Consider the following 25,487-nt stretch of genomic DNA (forward strand, 5'->3'; position numbering starts at 1 on the left):
TGAGGAATGGGGCTGCCTCCTCCCTACTGTCAAGGTCTGGTTTGAAGGCCAGACTCAGTACTTCCACGCTCTGCTCCGAGGGTGGGTTCCTGCCTGAAACCTCGCCCTTCGGGGAAACAGCTGGGGGAGGGCGCAGCTGCTTCCAAGCGACCCCTGCAGGACTGACTTCCTTCCAGTTGGTTGAGCTTCTGGACGTGATGTTACACCCAGGGTTTTTATATAAGTAGATTGTTGACTCTATTCCCCTTCACCTTTTTCACCCATCCCTCTTCCCCCTCCACCACCCCTCAGGCAACTATTAGTTTGATCTCTGCATGAGTTTTTGTTTTTTGTTGTTGTTTGTTTGTTTAGATTTTACATATGTGAAATAATACAGTATCTGTCTTTCTCTGTCTGACTTATTTCACTTAGCATAATACCCTCTAGGTCTATCCCTGTTGTTGCAAATAGCAAGCTATCATTTTCTTTCTTTATTGCTGAGTAATACCTTCTTTATCCGTTCATCTGCTGATGGACATCTGGGTTGCTTTTATATCTTCGCTATAGCAAATAATGCTTCAGTGAACATAGGGGTGTGTATATCTTTTCGAATTAGTGTTTTTGTTTTCTGCCAATAAATACCTAGAAGAGAAATTGCTGAATATTATATTAATTGTATGTTTTTAGGAATCTCCATGCTGTTTTCCATAGTAACTGAAGCATTTTGAAGACCCACCAATACTGTACAATGGTTTTCCTTTTCTTCTCATCCTCTTTAACATGTTATTAGTTTACTTGTTGATAATAGCCATTCTGACAGCATGAGGTGATATCTCACTGTGCTTTTGATTTTCATTTTCCTGATGATTAGTGATGTTGATCATTTTTCATATGTCTGTTGGCAATTTATATGTCTTCTTTGGAGAAATGTCTGAATATTTTCCCATTTTTTATTAAATTATTTATATTTTGTTATTAAGTGGTATGAATTCCTTATTACATTTCGTATATCAACTCCTTATTTTACATATCATTTGTGAATATATTCTTCCATTTGGTAGATTGTCTTTTTGTTTTGTTAATGGTTTCCCTTGCTAAACAGAAGCTTTTTAGTTTGAGGAAGTCCCACTTGTTTATTTTTGCTTTTTTTCCCCTTGCTTGAGGGGACATATCTAAAAAAGTATTGCTAAGACTTATGTAAAATAGTTAACTATCTATGTTTTCTTCTAGGAGTTTTTTGGTTTTTTCCATTTAAGTCTTTAATCAATACTCACTTCACTTTTATATACAGTGTAAGAATGTGGTCCAGTTTCATTTTCTTGCATATATCTGTCCAGTTTTCCCAGTACCATTTATTGAAGAGACTGTAATTTCTCCTTAATATAATTTTTCATTCTTTTTTTGTAGATTAATTGACCATAGAAGCAAGAGTTTATTTCTGGGCTCTCTAATTCTGTTCCATTGATCTTTGTGTCCATTTTTGTACAAGCATCATATTGTTTTGATTATTATAGCTTTGTAGTATAGTTTGAAATCAGGGAGTGTGGTACCTCTGACTTTGTTCTTCTTTCTTAAGATTGCTTAAGCTATTTGTGGTCTTTTGTTATTCCATAAATTTTGGATTATTTGTCCTAGTTCTGAAAACAATGGCATTGGTATTTTAACAGGGATTGCATTTAATCTGTAGGTTGATTTTGATAGGATGGTCATTTTAATAATATTAATCCTTTTAGTCCATGATCCCTATTAACCCATACACCTCATGGTATATCCTTCCATTTATGTGTGTCCTCTTCAGTTTCTTTTTTATAGTTTTCAGAGTACAGGTTTTTCACTTCCTTAATTAAATTTATTCCTAGGTGTTTTATTCTTTTTGATACAATTGCAGATGGCATTGTTTTCATAATTTCTCCTTCTGATGAGTTCTTATTACTATATGGAAATGTAATGGATTTCTTCACATTAATTTTATATCCTGTTATTTTACTGAGTTCATATATTATGTTAATTCCTTGGTGGGTTGTTTAATGTTTTTCATATATAGTACCATGCCATCTGCAAATATTGACAGTTTTTCTTAAGAACCCTTCTAATTTGGATGCCTTTTTTTTTTTCTTCTGATTACTGTGGCTATGTTCCAAAACTATCTATAATAATAAAACCGTAATATGCTAATTAGATCGGACAGCCGAACAACCTTCCGGATGTCATTCAGATGTCCTTCTGGATGAAGCCACAGTGGCGGGGGCCGAGGCAGAGGCAGTTAGGGGCGATCAGGCAGGTAGGCGAGCGGTTAGGGGTGATCAGACAGGCAGGCAAAGGGGTTAAGGGTGATCAGGCAGGCAGGCAGGTGAGTGTTTAGGAGCCAGTGGTCCTGGATTGTGAGAGGGTGCAGGCCAGGTTGAGAGACCCCCTCCCCCGTGCACCGAGCCTCTAGTCCTATATAATAAAAGGGTATTATGCAAATTGACCCTAACAGCAGAATGACTGGGAATGACTGGTCACTATGACACACACTGACCACCAGGGGGCAGATGCTCAATGCAGGAACTGCCCCCTGGTTGTCTGTGTGCTCCCACAGGGGGAGCTCTGCTCAGCCACAAGCTGGGCTCATGGCTGCGAGCAAAGCGGAGGTGGTGGGAGCCTCTCCCGCTTCCGCGGCAGCGCTAAGGCTGTCCGACTGCAGGGAGCGGGCCTAAGCTGGTAGTTGGACATCCCCTGAGGGGTGAGAGGGCGCAGGCATGGCTGAGGGATCCGCCCAAATGCACGAATTTTCATGCACAGGGCCTCTATACTAATAAAAGGGTAATATGCTAATTAGACTGGACATATTGCGGACATCCTTTTGGACGTCCTCCCAAAGCCATGATGGTGGGGGCCGAGGCAGAGACAGTTAGGGGCTATCAGGCCAGCAGGGGAGGGCAGTTAGGGGCAATCAGGCCAGCAGGGGAGGGCAGTTAGGGGCGATCAGGCCAGCAGGCAGAAAGGTTAGGGGCCATCAGGCAGACAAAGGGGAGATCAGGCAGGCAGGCAGGTGAGCAGTTAGGAGCCAGCGGTTCTGGATTTCAAGAGGGCAGTTGGACACCCCTGAGGGGTCCCGGATTGGAGAGGGTGCAGGCTGGACTGAGGGACACCCCTGCCCTGTGCATGAATTTTGTGCACTGGGCCTCTACTATTTAATAATAGTGGTGAGAGTGGACATTCTTATCTTGTTCCTGATCTTAGATGAAAAGCTTTCAGTTTTTCACCATTGAGTATGATGTTAGCTGTGAGTTTGTCATATTAAAGTAAGTTTCTGTATAACCACTTTTGAACAGGTTTTTTTTTTTCCAATCATAAAAGGATGTTGAATTTTGTCAAATGATTTTTCTGCATCTATTAAGATGATCATATGATTTTTATACTTGGTTATGTTTATGCAGTGAATAATATTATTTTGTGAATATTGAACCACCCTTGTATCTTTGATATACATCTCATTTGATCTTGGTGTATATATATTTTTAATATAGTGCTGAATTTAACTTGTTAGTATTTTGTTGAAGATTTTTACATATCTGTTCATCAGATATATTGATCCTTAATTTTCTTTATTTGTGGTATTCTTGTCTGGTTTTGGTATCAGGATAATGCTGGCTTCCTAGGATTATTTGGGAAGGTTTTCTTCATCACCAATTTTTTTGAATAGTTTGAGGACAGGTATTAATTTGTCTTCAAATGTCTGGTAGAATTCCCATATGAATCTGCTGGGTCTTGAGCTTTTATTTTTCAGAGTTATTTTTTATTACTGTTTCAATTTATTGCAAGTAATCAGTGTGCTCTGAATCTCTGTTTCTTCCTGCTTTAGTCTTGGAAGGATGTATATTTCTAGAAATTTATCCATTTCTTCTAGATTGTCAAATTTGTTGACATATAATTATTCATAATATTCTTTAACTATCTTTTATATTTCTGTGGTGTAAGTTGTAATTTCTTCATTTACATTTCTAATTTTATTTATTTGGGCCCTTTTTCTTTTTCTTGATGTGAATTGTTAATTTTATTTATCCTTTCAAAGAACCAGCTCTTAGTTTCAATGATTTTTTTCTAGTGCTTTTTAAATTTCTATTTCATTCTTTTACTCTGATATTTATTATTTCTTTACCTCTCCTTTTTTGGGTTTTGTTTGTTCTTTTTCTGTTCCTTTTGGGTACATAGATATTTACAATTTTTATATCCTCTTCTTGGATTGGCTCCTTTATTATTATATAATGTCCTTTTTGTTTCTTTTTTAGATTCTTTGTTTTAAAGTCTATTTTGTCTGAGATGAGTATTGCTACCTCAGATTTCTTTTCATTTCTTTTTGCATGGACTATCTTTATCCATTCCTTCACTTTCAGTCTGTGTGTGTCTTTTGATCTAAAGCAGTGGTTCTCAACCTTGGCTGCACATTAGAATCACCTGGGAATCTTTTTTAAATCCTGATTTCTGGGCCTCATCCTCCGGAAATTCTGTTTCTTTGTTACTGTTATGAATCATAATGTAAATATCTGATATGCAGGATGTATTTAGGCAACCCCTGTGAAAGGGCCGTTCGACCCCCAAAGGGGTCGCGACCCACAGGTTGAGAACCGCTGTCTTAAAGGGTAAAACTGCCCCCCCCCTTTGTTTTCCTTTCCCTGCTCCTCTCCTTTCCTGCATTCTCTAGTTAGGAGGCTTTTAACCATTTGCTCCCAAGTGTCCTTGGTGGGAGAAGATAATGGCTTGTTATTTTCATGCTGGCTGCAAATTGCCCACACTCTTTGGCCTTGTTTTAACTTTTCTTGTTTCTATTTCTCTGTTCCACTTGCCCTGGAATTGTCCTGGCTCCTTACAGCCTAGTAACACTTATAGTTAGTTTTGCTACTTTTTCTTTTGACATTCATAATATATTTTTTTCAGTAAGTGGTTGATTCTTTTCTGTCTTTTTTTGTGGTTAAGGCCTTTTCTTTTCTGCATAAAGAAAACACTGTAACATTTATTGTAAAGCAAGTATAATGGTGGTGAACTCCTTTAGTTTTCACCTGTCTGAAAAACTCTCTCCTTCAGTTCTGAAAGATAACCTTTCCTTATCTTTCCTTAGCACTTTGAACATTTCCTGTCACTCCCTCTGGCCTGTAAAGTTGCCTTGTATATGACTTGTTTCCTTCTTGCAGTTTTCAAGATTGTATCTTATCTTTAACTTTTGCCATATTTTTAAAAAATATTTTTATATATTTTTATTGATTTCAGAGAGAAAGGGAGAAGGAGAGAGAAACATCAGTGATGAGAGAGGATCATTGATTGGCTGCCTCCTGCACGCCCCCTATTGGAGATCAAGCCCACAACCTGGGCATGTGCCCTGACTGGGAATCAAACTGTGATCTCGTTTCATAGGTTGATGCTCAACCACTGAGCAGCACTGGCCGGGCTAACGTTTGCTATATTGATTACATATGTCTTTGTGTAGGGCTCTCTGGTTTCATCTCTGTGCTTCTTGGACATGAATGTATGTTTCCTACCTCAGATTAAGAATGTTTTCAGCCATTATTTCTTCAAATATACTTTCTGCTAGTTCAGTGGTTCTCAACCTTGGCTGTACATTAGAATCACCTGGGAATCTTTTTAAAATCCTGATTTCTGGGCCTCATCCTCCGGAAATTCTGTTTCTTTGTTACTAATGCTGTGGCCCCACCCCATAACAAAGAAACAGAATTTCCGGAGGATGAGGCCCAGAAATCAGGATTTAAAAAAGATTCCCAGGTGATTCTAATGTGCAGCCAAGGTTGAGAACCACTGCGCTAGATGGTTTGGCAGGCCAGTTGTAGTTGGTGAAATTGTGTGCAATGCTTGGTGTGCCACCTGGTCAGAAGAAGTTGGTTCCAGGTGGAGCAGCCTAGGTCTGAGAGTGCTTCCTTGCCCTTTTTGACCCAGGTTGGGCCGCCTCCTGTGCACAAACTATGCCTTGTTGCTTTAATTGTCTGCTTCCTGAGCCAGGTCTAGGCAGGGTTGCTCTGAGTGCACTCTTTGCAGTACCCTACTGGTTCCTCACTTTCTCTGAATGGGGCAGTTCTGTGTGTGCACATAATCATACTTTGCCTGTTCCGCACCCTTGCCAGGTAGGCAACCTCATGTGTGCGCACATCATTGCCCCACTATCTCTGCACAGGGCATCCCTGTCTGTGGGTACCACACACTATGTTATTTCCTCGCTTTGTAAGGATGGGGCAACCCCCTGTGCATACATTGATGCATTTTGCTTGTTCTGCACCATCTGTGAGCAGGACAGCCCCATGTGTGAGTGCTGTAGTGCCTCACCATTTTCGTACTTTCTCTGAAAAGGGCAGATCTGTGTGTGGGCACCACAGCAGTTTGCTAACTCCACACTCACTTCAGGAGGGGGAACCATGTGTGCACATGCAGCCTATTGGCTGCACACAGCAGTGCCCTTCTGTACCAGCTGGATCAGTCTCTATATTGCAGAACCCCTTGTTCAGGAGCTATGGTACCCTACTAGTTCTGAGAGAGGTGGCTGGGGACATGCTACAGTAGTCCCGCAGGTCAGCCAGAGAACTGGATAGAGCTTCCACCCACTATCCAAGTGCAGGGGAAATGTAAACAGTGATGCTCACTAGTTCCTCTGGTCTGGATAGTTTCTTCACCTCCTAGGTAGCTCCTGTGGCTCCCCAACCTTCTCTATACAGTCTTTCTCTCTTGTTTGCTGTGCAGAAGCTGTTCAGTTGTCTCGCAGTTGGAATTGCTCTAAATATAGAGGTACATTCGTTGTGTTCTTGGGAGGGGGGTGAGCAATGTCCTCCTACTTTGTCATTCTGGACCTGCCTTCTTGTGCTGACATTTTTATGAAATAGATTTTATTTCATTGTCTTCTGGCCTGCATAGTTTCTAATGAGAATATCATTCTTACCATTGTTCCTTTTTATAATCTGTCTTTATTTTCTGATAGCTTTCTTGATGTTTCACTCTATATTTGGGCTTCAACAGTTTATTATGACAAATCTATATTATTAATTAATTTTTATTCTGCTTGTTTTTGTGTGTGTGTGTGTGATTTTTGAATTCACAGTGTAAGGGCCTTTATCATTTTTGGAAAATTCTCATTCATTATCTCTTCACATTTTTTCTTCTATATCTTCTCTTTCCTTGTATTAGTTTTTTACTGCTACCACAATAATTTGCCACACATTTTGCAGCTTAAAACAATACCCATTTGTTATGCAATGTTCTGTTGCTTAAAAGTACAACAGAGGTCACACTGGGCTAAAATTCTGATTTTTGTGTTCCTTATTGCATTCCTTGTTTGAGGCTTTAGAAGTTAATCAGGTTCATTCAGGTTGTTGGCAGAATTCAGTTTCACACAACTAAAGAACTTATGATTGAAATGCTTTGTTGACTGTCAGTCTGCAGTGGCTCTTAGCTCCTAGGGTCTCTTTTCCAGTCCTCACACTCAGAACCAGTGACAATGTATCACGTTCTTTTCATACTTAGGGTCTCTCTGACTTCCCTTGCTGACACACCTTTTCTGCCTTCCTCCACTGTCACAACTCTCCAACTCCACCCATAGAGTTTTGTGCTTTTTAGGGTTCCTGTGATTAGATTGTGCCTACCTACATAATACCAGATAATCTCCCTATCTTAATTTACATAACCTGATTTTCATTTGCAAAGTCCCTTTCATCAATTATCATAGCCTATTCACAAGTTCCAGGGTTCATAGTTTGGTCATCTTTGGGTAGCCATTATTTAGCATAGCACATTTCCCTCTGGGATTCTAAAAAAATTAATATATAAGTCTATTTTATACTGTTCCGTAGCTTTTGCATACACTTACCCTCTACCTCTACCTGTCTCATTATATATACATATATTTTCCTCTTTTTAAAATTTTTTTTATTGTTGACAGTATTATAGATGTCCCCCATCTGCCCGCCCCCCCCCATACCTTATCCCTCTCTACTCAGCCCCTGCTCTACCCCAGGCCTTCACCACACCATTATTTGTGTCCATGGGGTATGAATACTGGTATATATATGTAATTTGTGGACTGGGCGGTGTCCCTCAGCCTGGCCTGTGCCCTCTCACAGTCCGGGAGTCCCACTATCAATCACCCCAAAGAGGAGGCCCTGCCCACCTGGCCAGGGCTCTGTGATGGATCACCCTCACAGAGGGAGGACCCACCCACTTGATGCAGCCCATGGAGTGATTGTGGACCGCCCCCCGCCCCCCCCTCATTGATTGCTTGCCCTGCCAGCCGGCAGCCTGGGTCTCCCTCTGCAGGGCGATCATGCGATCGATCACACCCCATAGAGGGAGGCCCTGCCCACCCACCGCAGCCCGCTGGTCAGTGGCCTGGGCCTTTCTCTTTGGATGATCATGGAGCCTCCCCGATTGATCGATCGCCCTGCCGGATGGTGGCCTGGGCCTCCCTCTGCAGGGCAATCATGGGGCGATGGCGGGCCTCCAACCAATCGCATATCACCTGCCTTCGCTGGCCTGGCACCAGTGGGTGTCATAACATGGTCGTCTGGAAGGTCGTCCAGGAGGACGTCCTAAAGGTCATTCAGCTGTCCAGTCTAATTAGCATATTACGCTTTTATTATTATAGATAAGTTCTTTGGTTAATCTCTATTTGTTTTAATGTGTGCTTTTTAATTGATTTTAGAGAGAGGAAGGGAGAGGGATAGAGAGATAGAAACATCGATGAGAGAGAAACATCAATCCGCTGCCTCCTCATGCCTCCTACTGGGGATCAAGTGGACAACCTGGGCATGTGCCCGGCAGGGAATCAAACCAGGGACCTTTGGTTCATAGGTTGACACTCAACTACTGAGCCACACTGGTCGGGTTAATCTCTATTTGTTTAATATGTCTTTTTTTTGGACTATTTTCTAATTCACTGATTGTTTCCTTGGTGCTATGAAGTCTACTGATAAGTCCATTGAAGACATTATTGTCTTTTTTAGTGTATTTTTAATTGGTAGCATGGTGTGTTTTTTACAGTTTCTTACTTTGTGCTGAAATTCCCCATCTGTTTATGCAAGTTGACTATCTTTTCAACTATTAATTAACTCTTAAAATGTTAATTATAGTTATTTTAAATTCTTTGTCTGATAGTTCCAAAATCTGGTTTATCTGTGGTCTGATTCTGTTGGTTTGTGATTCTGATTACATTGATTTTTTTTCTTTGTATGTCTTATATTTTTTGAATGACAAATGGACATTATATATGGGACAGTAGTGACTGACATTCCTAATATTTATGCTGGAAATGGGCCCAACTCGTGTTACGCTAGGCCTTTAATATTGAGATTTAAGACATTCTACTCAGGAGTTGAGGGAGGTTTGTGTTTTCTTGTTTTAGTTACTCTCAGTGCTTTTAATTCCCCTCCCTTTTCCTTGTGTTACTCTAGGGCAGTGATGGCGAACCTTTTGAGCTCGGCATGTCAGCATTTTGAAAAACCCTAACTTAACTCTGGTGCCGTGTCACATATAGAAATGTTTTGATATTTGCAACCATAGTAAAACAAAGACATATTTTTTATATTTATTTTATATATTTAAATGCCATTTAACAAAGAAAAATCAACCAAAAAAAATGAGTTCGTGTGTCACCTCTGACACGCATGTCATAGGTTCGCCATCACTGCTCTAGGGGCTGGTTTGTCAGAATGTTTTACTCCGTGCTCCTATTTTACCTTCATCTTTAGGCTTTCCTTTGATCCTATACTTCAAAGAAGCTCTCTATGCTATGGCTGCTTCTGCAACAGTATCCTTCTATTATTTGTTATTGGATACTTGTAAGCCTGGTGTTTGGGGGACATGGGCTTGTTTTCTGTTCTTCTGGTTCAGACTTCTTTTTAGGCAGGTGCTGCTCTGGGTCTTGGAAATAGGGCTTTCCCACTCTTCCTGCCAATTCCCAAGTAGTTGGAGAATGTTTAAATATCAAGACTTAAGATAAAAACCTACCCATTTCCAGAGCAGAGGGTTTTTCTGTTCTCGTTCTCCAGCTGCACTAGGCTTCCTCCTGTAAGCTGAAAGTGAAAGGCTTTGTGTCCTTTTCTAAGATGTAAAAGAGTTTGTTTCATAGAGGATACAGAGAAGGGGGGTCTAAGCTGGGCTTTGTGTCTTTTCTGCAGCAGTTACTGCTTCCCTCCCTTCTCCTGCAGCCCTGAAGGGAGTTCCTCAGTCTTCCATGCTGTTCTGGGCTTCATCATGAGTAATGGTGAGGGCTATGTGGAAGAGCCTGCAAATGACTGCAGACTTAGTGTCTGCCCCTCTGAAGGTTTTATTCTCTCACATTAGCTCACATTTGGAGTTCAGCAATTTATTAAAAGCTTTATCTGTTTCCTTCTTTTTTTCTTCATCTGTTTCTTACCAGCTTATATGCTATCCAGTATTTCTTCTTCCTGTGCTCTGCCCTAAGGAAACAAGTTCTTGTGTCTCTCCCATGTCTCCTTAGAGGCTCCTGTCTTTCTTCACATTTCAAGGCTAGTTGTTTGGCCTGCAACCTCAGCTCTCTTATACTTCTGTAGATTATCTGGCTTTCTCTTGTAATTAATGTGGGAGTGACCCTTTACAGCTTCCTACAAGCAAAATGGAAATTCTCTATTTCTCTTTAAAACTTCATATTCCTAATCAATGACTTTCCAATTTGTATTTTCAAAAAATATTATGTGAACCAAGAACTATACTAAAAAACACTCATTAACTGCCTGCTACCCCAGGTCACAAATTTGTAGATAGAGCAATGAATACAGGTGATTTACTGGGGAATGTTTTTTTTTAAATAAATAAATGTGTGTGTGTGTGTGTGTGTGTGTGGTGTGTGTGTGTGTGTGTGTGTTTTATTGATTTCAGAGAGAGGAGAGGGAGAGGGAGATAGAAACATCAATAATGAGAGAGAATCATTGATTGGCTGTCACCTGCATGCCCCCAATTGGAATCAAGCCTGCAACCCAGGCATGTGCTCTGATCAGGAATTGGACTATGACCTCCTGGTTCATGGGTCAATGCTCAACCATTGCACCACATTGGATGGGTGTGGGGAATGTTTTTGATCACACCACCTATAATGAAGTGGGAAGAGAGGACTGGTCAGGAAGAGAAGTGATGCTATTATAAGGGAGACCCCAGGCCATTCCATGGGAAAGCTCTGAAAGTGGATTGGCTCTGAGAGATGTCCTCAAATGAGTCAAAGGACCTAGCATTTTTTATCCCTAAATGACTAGTGTTTGAATGCAGATTGCTCCTGTTCCTGATGAGGGGACATAACTTTGGGTGAGACAGGTTCTTTCTGGGGAGGAATTCAGCTGTGAGCCATAACCCAGTAATCCTCCTTTGAACTTTCCAGAAAATGAGCATCTCTATCCTAAAGGGGGTTTTTGATGATCCTCTATAGCAGTGGTTCTCAACCTTCCTAATGCTGCGACCCTTTAATACAGTTCCTCATGTTGTGGTGACCCCCAACCATAAAATTATTTTCATTGCTACTTCATAACTGTAACTTTGCTACTGTTATGAATCGTAATGTAAATATCTGATATGCAGGATGTATTTAGGTGACCTCTGTGAAAGGGTCGTTCGACCCCCAAAGGGGTCACGACCCACAGGTTGAGAACCGCTGCTTTATAGTATCTAATACATTGACATTTTTTATATTACAATTTTTTAGTAGGAAAAGTTTTAGTTTTTCAAATTTTATATAACTTATTTAAACACAGCCTTCTTTATATTACTAAGTTTGTTGTTTTATCTCAGTTAAATCACATGTATTCTTTTCTTTATCCCCTCTATGCCCTCTTCACTTCCTCCCCACCAACTCCCACCACTGCAATTACCACACTGTTGTCCATCTCCATGAATTCTCTCTTTTCTTTTCTTTTTTTCTTTCCTTTCTTTTTCTTTTCTCCCCTCTTCTTTTCTTTTCTCTTCTTTCCTTTTTTGCTCAAATTGACATATATTCTTGACCTTATGTTTTTATTTCATTACAGTTAATTTTTATGTCATTTTATTTTCTAGTTGACTAGAAAGGAGAGATTTTTTTTCCATTTCAGTTTTTCATTTTCTTTCTTCGTACAAAACATGCAATTAGCAATTTTCAAAAATGTGCTCCAAACAAGCTTTTATAATTATGTAAAGACATCCCAGCATTACATTTCTTGAAACCTGAAAAATGTGTATTTTAAATTTAGTTTATAGTTTACCATATAAAAGAGCAAACTCCCATACTGAGAATTCTAGTTAGGCTTAATTTCTTAGTCTTTTGTAATTTTATCTACTTCTTAACCAGTACATCATACACTTGAAAATGTATATGATTCTGTTAAGAAAGAATGAGGAGAAATGTCAGTTTTTAATTTAAAAGACCATGGGGAAATAAAATAAGCAAGATATTTTTTAGCTTCATGTTTTGCTTAGTGGCTGTAAAAAGTTATAGTTTAAAGAAATTGTTTATCAGTAGGATCTAGTGTCACAGATTTGATATGTAGGTTGCACTTTATTCATCTGCTTTCTAGTATGTCTATGTTTCATACTACAAGTTTAGTGAACTATGTACAAAATATTTAAAGTCAGTGTTTTTCCATTACTAGTTATAATATACTAGAGGCCCGGTGCACAAAATTCATGCACAGGGGGGAGGTCCCCTCAGCCCAGCCTGAACCCTCTCCAATCTGGGACCCCTTGGGGGATGTCCAACTGCCGGCTTAGGCCCGATCCGATCGGGCCTAAACCAGCAGTCGGACATCCCTCTCACAATCCTGGACTGCTGGCTCCTAATTGCTCACCTGCCTGCCTGCCTGTTCGCCCCTAACTGCCCCCCCCGTTGGCCTGGTTGCCCTCAACTGCCCCTCCTGCTGGCCTGGTCACCCCCAACTGCCTCCCCCCCACCAGCCTGGTCATCCCTCATGGCCCCCTCGCCGGCCTGGTTGCCCCACGCAGCCTGCTGTTCAGTCGTTTACGTCCCTCACTAACCCCTCTGCCGGCCTGGTCGTAGGCAGCCATCTTGTGAGGGTGTGAGGGTTAATTTGCATATTATCTCTTTATTATATAGGATAACTGATTAACAATTTAACTTTACAGTATATGGTTTTGCTGTCATTAATACTCTCCTAATATTTTCTTTGCATCAGTCTTACTTAGACAAATCAGTTCACTTACCTCTGCCTGCATTCCCTAAGTTACATAGGAGAATTTGATTAATAAAATCTGTGGATTTCAGGAATGGAATAATTTTCTTTATATCTGAGCCATATCTTTTAGGTACATTGCTTAAGGGTACATGATTACTCATTTTCATTCTAGATTATATTTTTATATACACCAATTGTTTTGTATGATTTAAAAAATGAATGACAAAATTTAAGAACTTGAACATACCAAATTAATCTATTCATTATTTATTATATTTTGACATTATGCTAGGGGTCTATGAGAATACAAAAAATTAAAATCAAAAATAAATAAAAATTGTAACATTGTGAAATGGTAGAAACATAAGGTTTTTCTAGAATTATAAGACATATAACATTTGAAAATAATCAACACTTGTGAAAGCAGACTTTAGAAAATGACATAAATCTTACTTTTTTAAAAATATATTTTTATTGATTTTATTGATTTCAGAGTGGAAAGGGGAGAGATAGAAACATCAATGGTGAGAGAGAATTATTAATTAGTTGCCTCCTGCATGCCCCACACTGGAGATTGAGCCCACAGCCCGGGTATATGCCCTGACTGGGAATCGAGCTGTGACCTCCTAGTTTAGTGATGGCGAACCTATGACACGCATGTCAGAGGTGACACGCGAACTCATTTTTTTGGTTGATTTTTCTTTGTTAAATGGCATTTAAATATGTAAAATAAATATAAAAAATATAAGTCTTTGTTTTACTATGGTTGCAAATATCAAAAAATTTCTATATGTGACACAGCACCAGAGTTAAGTTAGGGTTTTTCAAAATGCTGACACGCCGAGCTCAAAAGGTTTGCCATCACTGTCCTAGTTCATAGGTTGATGCTCAACCACTGAGTCACGCCGGCCTGGCAAATCTTACTTTTTTTCTGCTGACTCATGTATTTATAATCACCTTGGCCTTGGATATGTCTCCAGGTCAGTTAAATTTGGTAAGATTTGATAATAATTGCAGCCACGGGTTTTCATAACATTGTTTCTCTCATGAGTTAATTAAATCTTTAGTCAAATAAATTTCTTAAAATCTATAAATCTCTGTAAATGAGATTTTCTTAATACAGGTAAAGACCAATATATAATTGTGTTTTTTAAAACCATAATAATAAAGTGTTATGTTTTAAGTCATATTGTTTTAATCCAGGCATTGGATCTATAGAATTTCATTTAAAACATTAATATTTGCTTTGAATGTTTTGTTTTCCTATAGTTGGTAAATTTGTTAGAGTACTTGATAAATTTCTCACGATGTAATGGCAATTTTCTTCATGGAAATCAGTAATTCTCTTTCTTAAAAGAGTTTGCTTTTACTGTCAAGAAAATTAGCCAGCCCTAGCTGGTTTGGCTCAATGGATAGAGCATTGGCCTGTGTACTGAAGGGTCTGTGTTTGATTCTAGTCAAGGGCACATGCCCAGGTTGTAGGTTCAATCCCTAGTGGGGGGCGTGTAGGAGGCAGCCAATCAATGGTTCTCACTCATCATTGATGTTTCTATCTCTCTCTCCCTCTCCCTTCCTCTCTGAAATCAATAAAAATATATTTAAAAAAAGAAAAGGAAAATAGCCAAAGTCAAAATAACATCACAATCATAGTTAGTGTGACTGAAGAGAAGGGAAAAATATAGAGTGAGAGAGATAAATGGATAGCTTGAGAGAATGCATTCAGCCTAGAGTTGAAAAATTCTATGTTTAGGGCCCAAGAACTGTCCCAAACATTAAGAACTTCCTAAAGTGTTAAGATTATAAACCTCACTCAAGACTGTGTAGGGCAAACTCCCCATCTAGTGCACCCTTGTATTATTTCTGTGTATAAAATGTCTGAGACTGAATGTTGTTTTTTAAAATATGTTTTTATTGATTTCAGAGAGAGGAAGGGAAAAGGAGAGAGATAGAAACATCTATGAGAGAGAAACATCTAAGGGCTGCCTCCTACATACCTCCTACTGGGGATTGAGTCCACTATACTGGCATGTGCCCTGACCTGGAATCGAACTGGTGACCTCTGTGTTCATGGGTTGACACTCAACCACTGAGAAACACCAGGCGGGCTGAATTAATGTTGTTATTCTTTTAATAAATGAAAATAAACTTTCAAATAAAACTGAAAAGTTACTACTTAGTCTTTTTCCTAAGCTGTACTAATTTTTCTTACAAAAGAATTTTTTACAGAACCTTGTTGTTATTGTTTTCTGATGATTAAGTATTATTTCTATTTTTAAAGTAAAAATTATACTAAAAATGAAGTGGTTAATTCATTTATTTGTATAGGACACAAGGCCAAGGAGTATTCCCTTCTTCAATTTTTTAAAAAACTTTTATTACATGTTAACAGATAAGTTTTTCATGTATGCTTTGCAATTGGGAAAAATGAGTTTTTATTATGTTCTTCTTAGATGAGAATTGAAATATAGGCACAATGTTGTTTTTTTAATAATTGGGGGTTATTTGCTAGGTGATAGAGTTGGATATAAAGCTGAGATTTATGTTTATACCATTTCCTTTGGGAATTTAAGTTATATAAGGATAAATACAGTGTTTACTTTCCTTTAAAATACATTGTGAGAAATTTATAAATATTAACAACAACACCAGAAACCTGCCCATATTCTTCTCTGTGAGAAGTGGTAATGAGACTTCTCTGCATGGATGGAGAAATTTGCTTGATAATGACTTTTTGTACTTAAAATATTTGACCTCTTGGTGGGTAAAATGTTACATTGTTTGTCCACTATTAGAAAATAAAAATTATGATTGCAGATAATATGTATAAACATAACTTAATATTCTATTAAATTTTATAAGAATATAGTTGCAAAAAATCTTATAGGGATTCACTCTCTGAGAGATGTCTGTTTTTATCCATACATGCTATTTACACACACACATGTACTTAGTTGCTTTGATTAGTTTCCATTTGATATTTAACTTAATCACCAAGAACAGTATTTTTGCAATTTTGAAGTCTCTAAATCATACATAAACCTGTAAAATATGGAAAAAAAGTTTTAAATCGGGGAAATCAATGTTCCTGGATGTAATTGAATAACAGCATACTACAATCCAACAGTATAACTGTGATGTGAACCTATATAAATCTAGAATTTTTCTAAAGTAATTTTATTCTCATTAGCGAATCTTAAATAAAAATAAATATTTATACTTCACTCAGAATTCAGCTGCAGAAATAATCAAGAATAATTACATATAGATTTTTCTCCTTTTCATAGGTTCATTCTTACTTTTCTTCCTTACATTGCCTTAGTAGAGGGGATCCCTTTAGCTGGGAAGAGTTGTAGGAAATGGTCCTGGAGAGTGAAAAGGAATGAAAGAAGTAGTAGATCCAAAAAAGAATTTATATCTACAGTCACTAAAAGTCAGAAATAACATGAGTATTCTATGACTTTGGGTAGCCTTTCCTTTGCTGTTTTATTACAACTTACTAATAGTAAATACTTTCATTAAAACAGTTCTTCTCAAAGCGTGTTTCCTAGATTAGCAGTTTTAGACCACCTGAGAATTTGTTACAAGTGCAAATTCTCCCAGGACACCCAGACCTGCTGAATCAGGAACTCTGGGGGTAGGGTTCTAGGACTCTGTGTTTAAACAAGCCTTGTAGATGATTCTGATCTACACTAACATTTGAGAATCATGGCCTTAATGTAGGTGCTTGCTTCAGGAATAACAGAGTAGCTCTTCCTTCAGAATATTTTCTTTAAGTATTTGTGCAAATACTTAAATCTGAGTTTCCTCTCTGAGTTCTCCTTTCTCTAAGGCTGTCCACTCAGATAAGATGAGATAAAGTCAAATAGAAGTAATGGTAAGGCTGTGTGTACACAAAGGATTCAGATCATGCTTTTTTGAAAGTAAGAAAGAAGGCATTCTGATTATTTCCTAATCCCTAATCATTTAATTGCTTAAAAAAAACAATGAAATAGTTTAGTTTCAAATATTAGTAATATGTTGCAAATTATTCTATGATTAATTAACTTTTTGTCCTTATGTTTTCCTCATGCATAAAAAATATGTTACTTAGCATTGTGGCAGAACTTTTATTATTTGGAACATTGTTTAATTCCTTATTATACATGTTTTTGTGTGTGGATGAAAGGAGTGGTCATCTAATATTATATTATTAAATTGAATTTTTAAAATACACCAGAGTCACATTTTGTAAGTGTAAATATATGTGTTTTTTTTAATTAACATAGCTCTTAGAAGAGCTACTACTGTTGATCTCTCACTGTGTCCAGGTACTTTTCTATTTACTTTACATGCCTTAGCTCATTTAATCCTCACTATTAGTGACTATGATCATTTTCATTTTTCAGGCGTAGGAAGTCTAATGTCCCAAGATCATCTAGGTACCCATATGATAGAACCAGCATTCCAGGCTAAGCAGTCTTACTCCAAAAACACTTTTTTGTATTTGCCTGAGCAGAATTATTTTTTACATGTTTTTTTCTTCTTTTTGCATACACTACTCAAGGTGTTTTTAAGAATATCAAACGGTGCTTATGTAAGGTCATATAACTGAAAACTTAATAGTGAACAATATACAGTTAAACCTTCATTCTTGAAAGTCTCCTATGTCAAACAATTTGGTTCTTGACCAAGTTGTTCATGAAAATAATGTCTTGGTTGTTGAACCAAACTTGCACTGGACCTGACAACCCTTCCATGCAGATACATCAGCGTGACAAAAGGCGTTTTTCACACCACAAACAAAGGAGAGAATGAGAGTCAGTTTATTTCTAAACTTTTCTTGTTAACATCTCAGGATATTGTGCTGTGAATATTTTTTTCTGTAGTTGTTGTTGTTGTTGTGTGTGTATATATATATATTTTTTTGCTTTTGTTGCTAGCCAAATGGATGCTTAGCACAATTTTAAAACATAAATAGGCCATCAAGAGTGCTGATGTTGCTAAAGATGTGAAAGAAACAATAATCACAGGCAATTGAAGAGGTAGAAAAACTTGTTGATTTGGATAAGTAAAAAGCAGTTAGCTGGTGACAACATTTCAGAGCAGTGATATGTGAAAAAGTGAAGATGCTGCATACTGACCTCCAGAAAGACACCCTGGAAGGAGTGCTGAAAGTGATTCCTTTAAGGCTAGTAGGGGGTGGGGCAATAAATTAAAGAAGTGTGTGTTTATAAATTAAACAGTACATTAGACATGTACTATGTATAAGGAAGGGTAAAACGGAATCATTTGGGGATCTGGAATGGATTTATTCAATTTACATTATTTCTAATGGGAAAAAATGATTCGGTTTTTGAACAAATTGCTTCTCAAACAGACTTCTGGAACAAATTAAGCTTGAGAACTGAGTTTGGTAAATACAACTAAGTGGGCTTATAAAATGGAACATGCCTACTTTAGCAAAGCAATTCAATTGTATAACACTGAATTCCAATTATTCCCTTATTTGTTTAGCTTTTGAGGGAATTTTCAGGGAATTTTTTTAGATCAAGAGTTAATTCTTTGTAATTGGCACAGTGATCCATGTAGCAAGTGTTGAAAAACTGTTTTCTTTTAGTGATAGAATGATAGACAAAAAAGATACACGGACTACTTCTTTTCTTAAAGCTTCTAGAACTATGAATAGATTTTGTGGCCCTCAAAGGTTACAGAACCCTAAGTCCTTTTCTCCATATAGTCATTCTAATTTAGCTGCAGTCTTTGGAGTAGCCTTATGACTGATGTGAAATTTTACCATGTCCCTTCTACACATTATTTGGTGGATTAGATTGTTCTTTTATTATTTTCAAAGGTTTTAATTTAGAAGTAAAGTTTATTTTATTTTTTATTTTGAATTATATTTACTAGTCTTTATGTCTTAATTTCAACAGCATCACTGCAAAACTTGAAAGAGCTTTAGAAAAAGTTGCTCCTCTTCTTCGTGAAATTTTTGTAGACTTTGCCCCATTCCTATCTCGTACACTTCTTGGCAGTCATGGACAAGAGCTATTGATAGAAGGTATGCTTTCTCTCTCTATTCTAATTATTTTAGTTTCCTATAATGTTTCTATTAATCATGACATAATTTGTACTTCTGGAGGAAAATTTACTGTCGAATATAAAGACATTGCTTCCACAAATGCTAATAAGATATTATGTATGATTTCTTCTTGTTCATTTTTTAAATAACATATTTGCACAGTCAGTCTTATTGTACAGCTCATAACAGAATGAAGAACTTTGAAAAAGTTGAATGGGACTCTCTGGTTCTTATGATCCTAATCTACAGGGCTGCTGTATATCCTTCATTAGGATGCTGTGTTTACTAAGCAAGGATCTCTAAAATTTCCTTCAAAGAGCCAGGCTTCTTTAAGAGACTTTTTTTGATTCACATAACATTTGTTATATGAGAATCTTTAACTGAGAAAATTTAAAGAAATACTTAACTGGGAATTGATGAAGCTGTTGTCTTTTACTCAGTAGCAGCTTAAACGGAGTAAGAAGGCAAAAAAGGTAAATTAACTCTTGTGAAGATTTAATGCACTTGTAATAGGAGAGTAGCTTTGAAAGAAAGTTATCTGGAGCCTTATTTATTTAAAAAAGCTTTGTTTTCTAAATAGTCATGAAATTCAGAAGGGGCTAATCAATATGCAAACGATCCTGTGAGTGAATAATTGCTTTAGGTGCCATTTGTTGGATTTAGAAACCATATATATATATATATATATATATATATATATTTGTTTGCTTTTCACTTCCTATTTACTATAGGTTTCCTATGCCTTTTCTATCATCCTCTCAACTGCTTTTGCACAGTCTGTTTCTATTAGAAATATTTACTAACTGGATTGAGTTTAAATCCTATTCCACCACTTTCTTAGCTCTATGACCTTTTGAGACTAACTTGGCCATTTGTAGCTTAGTTCCTTTCTATAAATTGTCGTCAATGATAGCACCACCCTACCAGGACTCTTGGGAGGATTAAATTATATAGTACATATAAAGCTTTTAGAACACATGTGGGCTGTTCACTTTTTATAAAAAATATCGCATTCTTGCTTTAGGTTAAGTGCTATCTTAGGTACTTGGAATATATTAGTAGCTAACAGACAAATAACCCTGCCTTGTGGAGTTTATAATCTAGCAAGGAGAGACAATAAATAAGCATTAAACATAAATATTTAAATCATATAAAATGTTGAAAGTTGGCAAATGCTATGTAAAAGTATAAGTACAACACTAGTGACTGGGATTATAGAAATGGCAGGGTTATATTGCAGTTTTAAAAAGGGTGATTGATTTTTAATAAGCCAATAGTAAAAGTTACATTTGAGCAAAGATTAAAAGGAAGTGAGCCATATAGCTTACTAGAAGAGTGCTCTAGGCAGAATAGTCAGAGTAGTGACCCTACAACATGTTATTTTTACAATAAGAAAGAAATTGAATAAGCATTATTGAAAACATAAATCTTAAATGTTTCCTTATTCCCTAAAAATCTTATTTTTCTACTAGAGGCCCAGTGCATGAAAATTAGTGCACTGCAGGGGTGTCCCTCAGCCCGGCCTGCCCCTTCTCACAGTACAGGAGCCCTCAGGGGATGTCCTACTGACAGCTTAGGCCCACTCCCCCTTGGGAGAGTGGGCCTAAGCCGCAGTCTGGCCTCCCTCTGCAGGAGGCGACTGGCGGATCAGGGGAAGGCACTGCCCCAATCACCCCCTCGCTGCCACTGCCACTGCTGGCTGCCGCAGCTGCCTGAGCCTCGGCCCTCACAGCCACAGCGGCTGCCTGAGCCTCGGCCCGGCCCTCGCAGCACCAGCTGCCGCCATCCGTGGCTGCGGCTTTGTCCAGAAGGACGTCCAGAAGACATCCGGTCTAATTAGCATATTACCCTTTTATTAGTATAGATATTTAAGTGTATCTTTTCCTAAAATGTTTTGGAAAATTTATAGTAGAAATTTATAATTATCAAGGACATACTAAAATAAACACGGAACACATTTAGTAAAGTAGCAATACTAGGAATGGGTCCAATACTGTTATTAAAACTGGAACACAAATCTGCCCCAAGTTCCCCAGCAGCCAAAGCAAAGAAGGATTTATTTTAAGTTATAAGACTCACATTAGTGGTTCCTAAGTGACAGTTTATGACACTTTAAAATGTAAGAAATTGCTGTCAGGTAACTTTTTAATTGTTCTATATCTGTCAGTCAGGACTCCATTTATGTAACCCCCTTTTCAGAATTTTCCTTGGCCAGACATCTGGACTATTTCTTATTTTCTTCCCAGCACTTCAGAGAGAAGATAAGAGAAATGGCTGGGTAATCGAAAATAATTTTTCTTGGGCTTCTCTGAGTTTACCTCCAATACTCTGGATTGAGTTGAAAGAGCATTAGAATATGCCACTTGGATTTTTAAAAAGGACTATGCTAAAAATGAAACATTGGAACAAGTTACATATTAAAAGTTCACTTTGTGTTCACTGGGCAAAATGAAATTTTATTTTGTAACTTTCTGCATCCAAAGATATAACCTAATTTTAATATATCATTAAATGTCCTGTTTTTAAGATTATATGGATGTATTATTCATATTCTTTTTTGTATTAAAATGATTTTTCTTAATAAAATGACATTAAATGGTAGGTCTTAGGTTTTGAGTTCTGTTTTTTAAATGCCATTATTTGGCAAAATATAAAATTGACAATCTTAAAATATGGTCCTTCAAATTTCTGCCAGTTTATACAATCCAAAAATCTAGAAACCTCTGCTATATAACAGAACATCATTTGGTATCCCTCCCAGTTTAGTCATAACCATTTTTTTTCAGATTTAACTCATCTCTATCTTCTTGCTGTAGAAGACATTCCTTAAATATGCAAACAAGTGATGCATTATCACATTTCCTTGTTTTTCTACAACTCTTCCTTCTGCATTGGATCTTTCTCCTTTTTTCTGTCCCCCAAATTCTTCTCATGTTTTGAATCCTGCTTCAGGTTTCTTATGCCAAATTAATGCCATCTCTTTGTGGTCCTGTGGCATTATATTTATACAATAATAATAAAATTATTTTTACTTGTAAATAGAAATAATCTTATTGTTTATATTAACATCGCTTAACTTAGATTCTGGTACATAATATTCAGTATTTTTTTCTTGTACTTCAATAGAACATTATGTTTTTGCTAATCATTTTTGGTGAAGGTAAGTTTTAAAAATAAGGGAAGATGGGTAACATTGTTGTATGGTGAGAATTCCCAATATTGAACATGAACACCCATGAGTTAGCTGCTACATTCATCCAAGGTTCATTCTTGCTCTTCACTCCAGCTTCTGGAAACACATGTGCTTTCATACTCTCATTCCTTAACATGTACTCTTGATCATTCTTTCACTTTCTCTCTGTTCCATTTCCCTTTTTTTTCTATAATTTGATATACTATTCCTCTCCTCTGAGAAGAAAAACTGTCAAACTGTTGTGAAGAACTCAGGAGATTTACATGATAAAAATATCTTTACCCAAGCTATTGATCAGTTCTGTTTAAAAAATAGTGCTAATGATGAATAAATCGCTTTGCTTTTGACTTTATCATATATATGTATATGGTAGGAACAAAGCTGGATTTAGGTAACTAAAGGTATTTTAGAGTCTTACAAAAAGAAACAGTGAGTACTCTTATTTTAAATAATCATAAAATATATTTGAATTGCATTTTGTCTTATTTTATATTCAGTTTTTCTTAACACACATGTACTTAAATTTTTTCTTATAGGATAATTGATCTTTGGTAGTTTACATTGTTATGTACTTTAAAATATAAATTAAGATAATCTTCTTTAAGTTTGTCACTTTTATTAGTCACACCTTTTATTTGACTAATAAAAGTGACAAGCTTAAATGTATTCTTGTATGATTCTAGAGTAATCAATGTAGTTCACATCTTTTAAGGGCACTCATTAACAGTAGCTGTATTTACATAGCTTTTGGTGTGTATATGTTTCTCTTGGCAATAATTAAGGATTTTTGAAGACAGTAGTTATTTGGAGCTAAGCGAATTTTCTTTAAAAGGATTTCAGCTTTTCAATTTGCAAACTAATACATAAAAATTATAATAAATATGTATGCAACTATCAAACCCATCAGCCCATGATGACAAAGCAACCTTTGATCCAAAATTGTTATATTTGTCTTGCTGCAGCAATGGAGAATGCACTTCAGAGATACTGTGGAGCTTCTTTTAAAGAAGGAGTTGAGAGGAGCTTATTTTAAAGTTTGTATTTAAATAAGTAGGGCCAGTTATAGATTGGTTGCTGACTGTCAGGAGGTGGGTTAGATATTGCTAATTTTTATTTAGGGGGCCTAAGAACAACAGTGGGCTTAGAGTTGTAATTAGTAATAAAGAAATAGTAGTTACTCAAGTTAATTAGAAGAGAAGATGCTTAGGTGTGTGTATGTTTGTTAGCATAGTGTCCGTCACTCTGTCTTGTTTCACCATGGCATAGAGTGGCCCTTTAAAATCACTGTTTATAGTCTGTGAGCATTTTATGTTTGTTTAAGACTCCTGAGAATATTTAAATTAATGTAATTATCATAAGGGTACAGCAAAAGTTTCATAAGAATCCAAGGACAGGAAATGAAATACAGTTAGACTTCAGGCAGCCTAGAAATGGGAGAGGGGAGTCAGTAACCAAGGCTACTTCCTTTAACTCTTAAAGCAACTTCATAGCTTCCTATTTGTGTTTCTGTGTATGAACTCATTTTTTTTTCTTCTCTCCCAGACTACCTTCACTTTCTTAGTTGTTCGAACATAGCCCAACATAACATCCATTCTTAACTCCAAATGTGATTTTAATGTAAATATCTTTCATTATCTGACTGTAAATCATTACCTATCTAGATAGAATGTGAATGGCTTAGCTTTGGGTTAGGTGTCTATCTCTGTTATAATTAGTTTAGAATGGTGTGGATGTGAAAGGCAAGGTTGAATGTAATACACAGGCTCCCCTTTTTAGAAGCTATATATAACTTGAAACATCTTAGAAAAATGGTAGCAGTACAGGAAATGTCACTTATGTGTCTACTACTTTTAGTGACATTAGTAAATATTTCATTAAATCATATAATATTCAAGAATCTTTATAGTTTCCAAGACTAGCATATTTTAAAAATATTTAAATATAGCCTAAAATTTCCACCTCCACCAAAAGAGAACATCACTAAAATCTTATTATGAAAGTAATAAGCTTAGTCAAGAATATCATAACACCCTTTGGTCATATACAATAACAATATGGCTATATAATTAGAAAAATATATGTGTTCATTTTAATTCAAAAATTATATTTTAAGTATAATTTTAGTAGTTATTTTGAAATTGTACTAATGCAAAAACAGTACATGACATGACAAATTCAGGGAAGATGGCAATGGAGGCATAGTTTTTAAATATCCCTGAAATCTTCCATGAAAAACAGACATAACAACATATATAGTAAAATAATAACTACTACCCCCCTTAATAACTACTAGTCCATTAGCAATAACATATGGACACTTACAATGAAACTAAATGACAAGGTATCCCATTGAACTCCAAAATATGACTGGATGAGGATAATATCTTATCTAATAAAAGAGAAACATGCAAATTGACCATACTTCCGCTACACCCACAAGCCACGCCCACCAGCCACGCCCACCAGCCAATCAGGAGCAAGAATGCAAATAAACCCAACCAAGATGGCAGCAGCCACAGAGCTGGAGCGAACAGGAGGTGTGGGTTGCCCCTGCGATGGAGAAAGCCAAGCTTCACGCCTGCCCTGGCCAGTGTGGGCTCCGCCCAAGGCTACAAAGTTTCAATTATAGAAGATAAATAAATCCCAGATACCTGCTTCCAGCCACTGTGGCCTCCACTCAAGGAGGGTCTAGGAGCCTGGGTTGCCCAGGGCTGTGGCCAGCCAGCAAACAGCCATCAGCCCCTCACCCAGGCTGGCCATGCCCCCTCAGAGGGGACCCTCACCCCATGGGGGCGTGGCCTGCCTGAAAACCACCACAGGCCCCTTGCTCAGGCCACCCCACAACCCAAGGAAACCCCCACCCTGATCTGGGACACCCTTCAGGGCAAACCAGCCGGCCCCCACCCATGCACCAGGCCTCTATCTACACTAATAAAAGAGAAACATGGTAATTAGCGTATGACCGCTACCCTTTTCATTGGCTAATCAGTGAGTATATGCAAATTAACTGACAACCAAGATGGCGGCCGGCAGCCATGCACTGAAGCGAACAGGGAGGCTTGCTTGCTCCAGTGACTGGCGGACTCCAACGTTCCCCGCCTGCCGCTGCCGG

At 37.5% G+C, this 25,487-nt stretch overlaps 1 protein-coding gene across 4 annotated transcripts in view; it reads left to right on the forward strand.

Annotated features, from left to right (window-relative positions):
* Positions 1-25,487, forward strand: part of NBEA (neurobeachin) — a 776,030-nt gene that overhangs the window by 194,963 nt on the left and 555,580 nt on the right. For all 4 annotated transcript variants that reach the window (XM_005883142.2, XM_014530733.1, XM_014530734.1 and 1 more), the window contains one exon: positions 19,034-19,161. In XM_005883142.2, coding sequence (XP_005883204.1) covers positions 19,034-19,161 — 128 coding nt within the window. The remainder of the gene's footprint in view (positions 1-19,033; positions 19,162-25,487) is intronic.

The sequence above is a fragment of the Myotis brandtii genome, unplaced genomic scaffold (assembly GCF_000412655.1).
Source record: "Myotis brandtii unplaced genomic scaffold, ASM41265v1 scaffold77, whole genome shotgun sequence".
NCBI lineage: Eukaryota > Metazoa > Chordata > Mammalia > Chiroptera > Vespertilionidae > Myotis > Myotis brandtii.